Source organism: Orycteropus afer, unplaced genomic scaffold (assembly GCF_000298275.1).
Source record: "Orycteropus afer afer isolate SDZICR_OR568_19922 unplaced genomic scaffold, OryAfe1.0 scaffold00029, whole genome shotgun sequence".
Classification (NCBI taxonomy): Eukaryota; Metazoa; Chordata; class Mammalia; order Tubulidentata; family Orycteropodidae; genus Orycteropus; species Orycteropus afer.
In genome coordinates, this window is record NW_006921616.1 from 5227469 (window position 1) to 5237766 (window position 10298).

General features: G+C 48.3%; 1 protein-coding gene across 1 annotated transcript in view; it reads left to right on the top strand.

Annotated features, from left to right (window-relative positions):
• The first annotated feature begins 1177 nt into the window (after positions 1-1177).
• Positions 1178-10298, top strand: part of BCL2 (BCL2 apoptosis regulator) — a 196984-nt gene continuing 187863 nt past the window's right edge. Inside the window, exon 1 of the mRNA XM_007935494.1 lies at positions 1178-1732. Within this exon, the coding sequence (XP_007933685.1) occupies positions 1178-1732 (555 nt within the window). The remainder of the gene's footprint in view (positions 1733-10298) is intronic.

Sequence of the window (10298 nt, forward strand, 5' to 3'; positions counted from 1 at the left end):
CTGGAGGCGGGGTGCGCCGCGGGGTGCAGCGGAAGCGGGGGTCCAGGGGGGAGAACTTCGTAGCCGTCATCCTTTTTAGGAAAAGAGGGAAAAAATAAAGCCTCCGCCCCGCCTTCTCCCCACCCCTCGCGGCACCACACACAGCGCGGTGCTCGCGCGCGGCCCGGGCCGGCGTCCGCCGCCGCGTTGCTCCGGCGGCTCTCCGGGAAATGCACTCGCGGCTCGCAGTTCCACCCGAAGCCGACTGACTCCTGTCCCCGCCCGGTCCTCCGGCGTCCCCGCCCCGCCTGTCCCTCTCCCGGGGAGGCGTGCAGGGCCCCGCGGAGGGCGACGCCTGTGCCCGCGCGCGGGGGGGGGTGTGCGCGCGTGGAAATTGCCCAGAGGGGACCTCGCAGGACTTGTGCAAATACCGGACTGAAAATTGTAATTCATCTGCCGCCGCTGCCTTTTCCCTCGTGTTCTCGAGCTCTCGGATGGGGATTCCTACCGACTGACATTTCTGTGCGGCAGAGGTCTGCGGATCGTTCTGGAAATTCTCCTGGTTTTTAACTACAGCCTCCCCCCCCCCCCCATTCCTTTGGAAGTTTCGCAGCGGCTTGAACTGCAGAGCTCGGAAGACCGATGGGATCGTTGCCTTATGCGTTTGTTTGTACGAAAAAAAGGAAGCTTGACAGAGGATCATGCTGCCCCTAAAAAATACAAGTAAGTTCTTTGCACAGGAAATGGGCTTCAAGTAACTTTTGAGGGAAACATTTGCGATTTTAAGTTGAAGTGCATTCAAGTAAGTTGCATTTGCAGGCTGTTGAGCGCATTCTTTTGAGCTGTGTAACTTGTAGTGTGTGTGTCCTGCCTGCACCTGGTGTATAAAGGAAAATACACCTGAGTTGGACTCATAAGCTTTCTGTAGGCTTTTGAACTTTTCAGCATCGTGGAGGAAGTAAACTGGCAGTCCAATTATTTATCATCCTAATGTGCCTCATGCCATGAAGATCCGAAAGGAATTTCAATAAAAATTTCCTGCATCCCATGCCAAGGGGGAAACCCCCAGAGTCAAGAGTTCCGCGTGACTGAAGACACCCCCTCTTCCAAGAATGCGAAACACTTCCAATAAAATCGCCGGATTATAACTCTTCTCCTTCTTCGGGGGCGCGGGGTGGGAGTGGGCCGAGCGGGCAGGATGGCGCACGCGGGGAGAACAGGGTATGACAACCGGGAGATAGTGATGAAGTACATCCACTACAAGCTGGCGCAGCGAGGCTACGAGTGGGAGGCCGGCGACGCGAGCGCCGCGCTCCCCGGGGCCGCCCCCGCGCCAGGCGTCCTCTCCTCCCCGCCGGCTGCGCCCGGGGACCCTGCCTCCAGGACCTCGCCGCCTCCGGCCGCCCCCGCCGCGCAGCCGGCGCTCAGCCCAGTGCCACCTGTGGTCCACCTGACCCTTCGCCAGGCCGGCGACGACTTCTCCCGGCGTTACCGCCGCGACTTCGCCGAGATGTCCAGCCAGCTGCACCTGACCCCCTTCACGGCGAGGGGACGCTTTGCCACTGTGGTGGAGGAGCTCTTCAGGGACGGGGTCAACTGGGGAAGGATTGTGGCCTTCTTTGAGTTCGGTGGGGTCATGTGTGTAGAGAGCGTCAACCGGGAGATGTCGCCCCTGGTGGACAACATCGCCCTCTGGATGACTGAGTACCTGAACCGGCACCTGCACACCTGGATCCAGGATAACGGCGGCTGGGTAGGTGCCCGTGTGTTGAGGTCTGAGGTCGGGGCGCCGTGGTTGGCGGGTGGGTGGACGCCTGGGTCCAGGGCAGGCTGCTGAGCCAGTAAAACAACGCCAGGTTACTTTCCCTCCTGCCGCAGGTAACCATCAAAGCGTGTTTCTTTCAACCGGGTTACTTTCCTTCCTGCCTCTCTCCCTCCTCCTCCCTCCAAGGCTTCTCCCGACACCCCTTCAGTGATACTTGCCTGCTGGTGGTGGGTGAAGTTCAGTGGTCCAGCGTTGGCTCTCCAGTAGGATCTTGGGACAAACCGGACCCCTTGAGTGTTTCTCAGGCTGTGGTCCAGCACCCCCCACATCCCGATGACCTGGCGCAGTTAGCTTGTTGATGGAGATTTCAGGGGCCATTCATGAAGCAGACCCAGGGTTGCTTTGGGGCGCTCTGCGTGGAAACAAGCCCCGCTGAGGGATTCTTCCGTGGGCGGTGAGAACCACACCACCCACCAGACCACCAAGGGCAGTCTTTGACTGACTTGGTAAAATTTACCCAACGAGGAAAACCAGTATACCCCTTTCTCTGGAAAACTTAGCTGTGTTTGTAAAGAAGTAAGTTACATCCCAGAAGTCCTTGGACTTCACTCTACAATGTGTGTCACATTCCTAGTGGGCATGACAGTATGTCTTGAAGAACATCAACCTTGACCTTAACTCATTGCTGACAGTCTAATGTATAGTGAGAGTGTGATTTAAAAGTCGACTAGAATTTTAGTGTCTTGTTTGTCACCACCTAGAACCCACAGCATTTTGTCTTCTCTTCTGTGAATTGATTTCTAGCTGTGGATTCTCTCATGCCTTGCCATGAGCTGAAGTGATTGATAACCTGCAGTTATGAAGAACACCTGTGAGGTGATAGAGTAGGAGGACCTGGTAGCATAGTGGCTAAGACACTTACCTGCTAACCAGACGGCTGGTGGTTCAAACCCACCAGCCACTCCTCGGAAGGAAGGTTGGGCAATCCTACTTCCATAGTGATACTGCCTCGGAAACCAAAGAAAAGTCGCTATGAGTCGGGTTTGACTTGACGACACATAACAACAACAACAACAACATGCTAGATAGAGGGAGCCCTGATGGCACAGTGATTAAAGCCCTCGGCTGCCAACCAAAAGGTTGACAGTTTGAACCCACCAGATGCTTGAGAAAGATGTGGCAGTGTGCTTCCATAAAGATTTAGAGCTTTGGAAGCCCTTTGGGTCAGTTTTACTGTGTCCTCTAGGGTCACTATGGGTCAGAATTGACCCAAAGGCAGTGGGTTTGGGGTTTGGGTTGGTGCTGGATGGAATTTCCATCATTTTGTCATGCAGTTCTTTCCCATGACTTGTTAGGGGGAGGGGTGCAGATCCTGGCACTCAAGGATTGTAATTAAAATCTGCATCTGACCTGACTAATTACCAAAAAGTAAAAGAATAGTTCTTGTCTGAGGGTATGTTAGGACCTTTGTTTTAATCTGAAGGCTGATCTTTGGAAAAGGATGCAATTCATTGCTTCCCATTCTTGTCCCTTGGGAGGATTACTAATGGGATTATTGTATAGGCCTTGAGGGGAACAAAAAGTCTGGAAATGACTACAAGTGGATGCGAATTCAAGAAACACAAGAAGCACACTGCATGTTTTCACCTTTTCTCAAACATACTAATATTAAGGGGCCCAAGAGAAAAGGCCAAGAAAAGGAGATGGCCAACTTGAACCTCGGAGCCTTGACCAAAGTGGACAAAAGCTTTGGTGCCTCTGTTGAATGCTTAAAGTTAACTAATGTACCCCAGTTTAAGGAGCTCTGGTAGCACAGTGCCTAAGGCATCTGGCTGCTAACCAGAAGGTTGGTGGTTCAAACCCACCAGCCACTCTGTGAAAGCAAGACTGGACAATCTTCTTCCATAAAGATTTGCCAGCTCGGAAACCCAGTGGGGGTCGCTGTGAGTTGGAATGGACTTGATGGCAGTAGGTTTGGTGTTTTTGGTATCCCTGTTTACATCTCTGGAATCTAAATGTGTTTGTGAATTACTTGCTGCTTCCTTTGTGGAGACCCCACATTATTAATCTTCAAGAATTCTGGAGGAATTCACCAAGGATGGAAAGAATATTTGCACTAAGTATTTGGTACAGTCAGTGGCTTTTTCTTTTTTTCCCCAAAGCCATCATCATCATCATCATCATCATCATCAAAGAAGTAGAGGCTTCCACATTCCAAAAGGGTCATTTTTAAAACCAAAGTAAAACTTAATAGTTAAAATTACATTTTAAAAATTTCCTTTCTAGTTGGAAGAAATCCAAGGTGGTAACTATTATCTATCAAGTAACTGAATCAAAGGGTGGGAAACAGAGGGCTTTGTTTATGACAGTAACAAGATAGCATCTGGGTCTTTGTCCTTCATTTGCAGTATATGAACATCTCATATGATTGAGGTTTCTTTTTAAGTGAAGGTTTCCTTTGTCCTCCTTCCAAAATAAGAGATTTTATAGTTGAGCGTATCTCTGTGGTCCACAGGTATCTGAGGTTGTTGAATGGAGAGGCTACATTTTATGATGCCAAACCACAATGACAGACTGTAGAACATGATAAATTTTTTTTTTTTTTTGATGAAACCTCTTAAAGTAAAAATAAATCATAGAGAAGCATAATTGGCTAACGGTAAAACATGTAGTAGTTTTCAGAACAACACATAGATTGATGGCTCTATAGGAAATACTAAGGAATTTGGCAAGGAAAAGAAGCATGCACCAGGAAATGCAATCAGATATGGACACTTTGGAATAAAAGTGGTAGTACTGGAGAGATCCAAATGGTTTACCTATTATTTTGAATGTGTGTTATTAACCCGAAGTTGCATTTTAGGGCTTGGGCATACGGACAGAGCGTCGTCCAGGTTTCAGCTCATCAGGGTTGCTCGTGTAATAACATGCTGCGTCTTACGAGGAGAAAGTCGTCTCGACAACAGTAACGTTTAGAAGGAGTTCACATAGTTTGTGAGCATGTGACAGTGATCTGAGTTCCCAGTACTTGGGGATCAGCGCATACACTGACTATTACACTAATCAGGGCTCTAGACTTGGAGGTGCTTTTTTCTTTGCTGCTTATGCAAAGTCGGAAGTGAGGTTGAGGAAAAGTGTTTGTGTTCCATGTTCTGTAGCAAACAAAGAAGGGCCTGGGATGACAGGCTTCTGATAGAAGTTGGTCCCACCAGAAAGAAACCAAACCCGCTGCCATTGAGTCGATTCCAACATAGCGACCCCCCTTGGGCTTCCAAAGCTGTAAATTTTTACAGATGTAGATTGCCTCATCTTCCTCCCTCAAAGCAACTCGTGGGTTTGAACTGCCAACCTTCTGGTTAGCATCCAAAATACCTTAACCACTATGCCACCAGAGCTCTTTATAGAGGGTCCCAGAGCTCCTTATAGAAGGTTCATTTGAAAATGAAATAAAGACTGAAGAAGAGAATGGCTGGAGGGTGGAGGATGCCTCTATTTACAAGTCTGAGTAAGGTGTTGTGTGGCATCCAGAGAAACTCAGGGCAGAGGGAGCAGCAAGAAGGCGGAGTCCTAGACGGAGTCGGAGGCCTGGCTGCTCACAGTGTGGTCCGTGGACCAGCAGCACGGGCATCCCTGGGCACTTGTTAGAAATGCGGCAGCTCAGACCCTACCCCAGACCTCCTGAGTCACTGCCGGTGGTAACAAGCTCTCCAGATGCTTCGTGCACTGACTGAGACACTTGATTCTGGGGATGGAACCCTGCAAGTAGCCCTTTCCGGTGGCCCCGAAGTCCACAGAATCACGTGGACTCCTGAATATTTTCTGGATGTCCACCGGAATGCTCTGGCCTCAGGAGAAATTGACTGAATGAAATAAAGGCGCGATAGGAGATAAATGCACCCCGCCTTCCTGAGAATGCTTTTCATGGTAGCTATACAATTTGTAGATGCCTTGTGACACAGTAGTTAAGCATTGGCTGCTGAGCAAAAGGTCGGTGATTCAAACCCATGTAGTGGTCTGCTCCTGTAAAGATTCCAGCCTTGGGAACCCTATGGGCAGTTCTGTTCTGTCCTATACTGTCACTGTAAGTCAGAATCTACTCAGTGGCAGGGATTTTTCGTTTTTGGCTATGCAGTTTGTGTCGGCACCGCTGGCCCAACTGAAACGAGCACTTCTGCCCCGAAAGCTGGAGGGCTAGCTTTTCTCGTAACCCTGTTAGTTAGTTATTATTTTATCTCTTTGTAACATGGTTTAATTCTGTAAATGAGTTTAGTGGCCTTGAAACGCCTTCAGAACAAAGGGGCTCTCGCAAGCCAGCGTTGAGATGTGGACAGGGTGATGGTGAGTGGAAGTCGTTGGCACCCTCTGCACTGGGACTACAGCAGCACTCAGCTCTGCGTCTCAGGAGACAGTAGTCTGTGAATCCTGAAAGCGTGAGCTGGTTCACACAGAGATTGTTTCGCTTCATTCTTGTAATGAAATGATGGCCCCATTTTTTTTTTTTTTTTTCCTGAAATCTTTTGTTTTGGGCGGTTTAGGAAGGTAGGGATGAACTCCTGCATGGATCTCGGCTTCCTTTGTGTTAGTCAGTTGCAAGCAGTCCACACCAGCTCTCTCCTCTGCATTCAGACTGTGCCCAACAGCACATTTGATTAACTGGACGGCAGCATCCTCCTGATGCCGCCTATGACTTCCGTGAAGAGCATCATTTTTATCGAGGCCGAGGATCAGCTGCTATGGCCAATTTTGGCAGCAAAATGTTAGGATTAAAAATAGCCTGAAGAAGATCCAGTCTTTAATAATATATTTAATGATGAATTTTCCTTGGGAAAGTGGATCTTTCTGCCTGTTAAGAATCACATGACCCTTTCAATAATTTATTTTGTAGGAAAAAAGTGCACTATTGCTCCTGCTGCTTGCAGTCCTGTGCTGTTGAGTGATTTCGTTTCTGGGCCTTCGTTAACGTTATATAGTTCACTCAGTTTTCTTTTCCGTTTTAGGGCCTTTGTGGCTACTTCACGTGCATTGAGAACATCGGGTTCTTTTGCAGACTCTGTTACTTTTGAGTTGTGCTTTCCATTGAGGAACTGCTGTCCTTTTTAGCAATCCTCAGTTGAACTGTCCATTGTAGATGGCGTCAATGTCATTAGGCCATACAGCATCACCAGTAACAGAAAGCCACAGGTTAGCAAAAGAAAACAATGCCACATGCGTGTGTCTTTTCCTTATTTCTTATCCCAGTCTTTTTCAGCCTCTTGGAGGGTTGATGAACCCACTTACAAAGCAGGTGTATGGGTATATGGAGGCTGCGGGTATTATCAGTAGTGTCTCCCACTCGCCACACCTACACACCCGTTTCCAAGGTCACTCATCATGTCTTAGCAGTAGTTGAGCAATGTGCCTTTTCAGCAGAAGTGCATCAGTGCTAGCAAACAGCACTGTCTTTGTAGTGCACAAGTAGAAGGGTTTTGTTCCCCCCCCCTCAGACATGTATTGTATTTGAGGTTCAAAGGTTCTGTTAAACCTTTTTAAGGTAATCTAATATCACCTGACTCAGGTGTAGCAGTAGCCTCTCAATCAGGCCACGCCTCCCCAGCCACAGGTAGAGGACCACTCACTGGATTCAATTCACTATGAGGTTTTCCTTTTATTCCTCTGGGTTTGATTTAAACAAAATTTGTGTTTGATGTCTAAGCAGGATTAATGATGGAAATTGCCCAGGACTGACATGCTTCCGAGTCTTAGATGTGTCAGGCCCTGGGGTGGGCTGGGGGCACAGGAAGCAACGCTTTGTGTCTGCTGCGGGGGTGCTCGGGCCAGCACTGGCGGAGTTTCAGTGAGCTCACGCGTGAGAAGCATGGTCCTCCACTCTCAGGCTTAGAAGAGAAAAGAAAAAATTAGACCAAGTGTATGTTCTTTTGCATACACTTCAATCTTTGCTGAGGAAAGTTATTTCTAACCATACGGCTGTTCATGTGTGCGTTAGGCCTGATTTAAATAGGGGAGAAATGCAGATGATTTTTTAAGTACTGAATAACATAGACATACTCTTAAGAGAACTGAAAGGCAGGGGGAGTTCCCTTTGTTAAATATTTACCACGAAGCAGCCTTTAGAGGAGTCCTGGTGGTGCAGCGGTTAAGGCACTTAGCTGTTAACAGAGAGGTCGATAGTTCAAACCTATCTGCCACTCTGGGAGGAGGAGGTGGCAGCCACTCCCATGAAGATTACAGCCTTGGAAACCCTATAGGGCAGTTCTTCTTGTCTTACAGGGTCACTATGAGTCGGAATCCACCTGCAGACAATGTATTTAAGAACCCTTTATGAAGTCAGAAGGCTTACTAAACATAACTCTACAGTTTTTACAGTATCCCATCAACTCTTTTAAGTAAAAGAGAATCAAGGCTCTCTGATTAGAATGATTCTAACCAACCAACCAACCAACCAAACCCACTGCCATCGAGTGGATTCCGACACATGGTGCCCTTATGGGATAGAGTAGAATGGCCCGTAGGGTTTCCAAGGCTGTCAGTCTTTATGGAAGCAAAGCCCAAACCAAACCCACTGCCGTGGAGACGATTCTGATCCACCGTGCCCCTGGAGGACAGAATAGAGCTCCCCCAGAGAGTTTCCAAGGCTGTAATCTTTATGGAAGCTGACTGCCCCATGTTTCTCCTGCAGAGTGCTGGTGGGTTTGAACTGCTGACCATTTGGTTAGCAGCCCAATGTTTAGCCACTGTGTCACGAGAGTTCCTTGGTTAGAATGGTTAGGACAGTTTATTTGTGAGCAGCTACTGTTGTTAAACCCTTGTATGCAAAGCAGCTGCAGGTTTTGCACCAGCCAGGGCTCTCCATTTGAGGGAAAGGCCTTCGTTGTGTTCCTGGTGACAGCCCTGCTGTACTGCTCTTCTGAAATGCTCTCCAGAAATTCCCATCCACTGCTCACCTGGGTTCCGAAGAGCAGGCCTAACTTCTTGTCCTTGCAGTTCTCTCTTTAAATAGAGCTTATAAAACCTTAACAATTAAGACCAAACTGTTTTCATTCCTGGAAGTAGTCTTGTAGGTTCCCTCTTGCCCTGATACCTGCCCACTTCTGTAATGCCCACGTGATCTCTCTGCTCTCTATGTGACAAACACAAGATAAAGCCCCCTGCCCATCAATGAGGATGACTACTGGAGCTTTGTCCTAAGATTCTGGCCACTCAGTGATTCTCTCTACCTGCATACTTATTTCACCAAAGGGAGACTGTCTCGGTGTAGCTCCTTGATCTTCTCCAACACGTAGAGGGTAGGCGTCAGAAAATAGAGAATTCAAAGAATATGCCCAGATACCAGCAAGAAGGAGCCGAGATGGGTTCCAACCCAAACTGGAGGATAACTCTGATTGGTGATGCAGCAGTTAACCACTTGGCTGCTGACTGAAGAGTTGGTGGTTTGAAGCCACCCACCGGCTCCTTGGAAGAAAGACCCGGTGATCTGCTCGCATACAGATTACAGCCTTGGAAACCCTGTGGGACAATTCTGCTCCATCCTGTGAGGTCGCTATGGGTTGGAATTGACCTGAAGGTACTTACCAACAACAACAACAACAACAGTCTTGTGCCAGGCGGCAGGGCAAGGAGAAGGCTGTCAACAGATAAGAACATCCTTTCCTCCAGACCGAAAAGATCAGTCCCACTGTGAGCAGCAACAGCAGAGGGTCTGGCGGCCGGACTCTACTCACTCTGATCCTCTAGTGCGAGGTCAGATTAGAGTGGGGCTTCTACTCGAGCCTGTGCTGAAATTTGACTAACTGAACTTGACTAAAATAGCTGTAGACAGAGTACTTCCCCAAATGCCCCCTTAACCATGTTAAAGAGGGAATCTCCCTGGCATGCCAGCATGGCCGGTCGTAGCTACATGTGGACAGTGACTTGGGTGGTTTCCTTGGGTGTCTGGTGGGGTTCCAGGAAGAGGTTAATTACGGAGCTGTATGTACCTTCCCTTCCTCACTGCCACAGAGCACACGCCGCAACGCGAGGCTCCATTTGGAAGACATGTGTTCCTCTCCTGCTTCTTGTTTTGCCTTCAGAATGTTGGGGATAGAACCATATTCCATTTTTAGTTAATAATCAGCTCATCGGCTCTCTGGGGCTTCCACGTCATGAGTCAGAAGCTTATGACTGACTCCACTCTGCTCTTTATTATGTCTCCTGAAAACAACATGAGAACCCAGTGTCAAGTGAAGCTTTAATTTTTCCAGGGAGACTTTTCCATTGAGACCAATACATCTTTTCTTGTGACAACTCCAATTACTAGATTTCTCTATTTTTAACTGGCTTTTCTTAAGCTGCAAAAGAGTATGGAGAGTTTATGAATTTTAATGCCTGGAGCACAAAACAAAGGATCGATATTGCAGGTTGTCTTCATTTGACTCCCACCTCTTCTTAGCAGACTTCCACGGCCTTGCAACACAGTGAATGTATCTGTGGATCGACCCAGCGGTTGAATGGGTGTCTAGTATTCCACGCAGCTGCACTGAAATTTTCCAAGGGAAGATGGGACTCTTCTTCAGTGCCT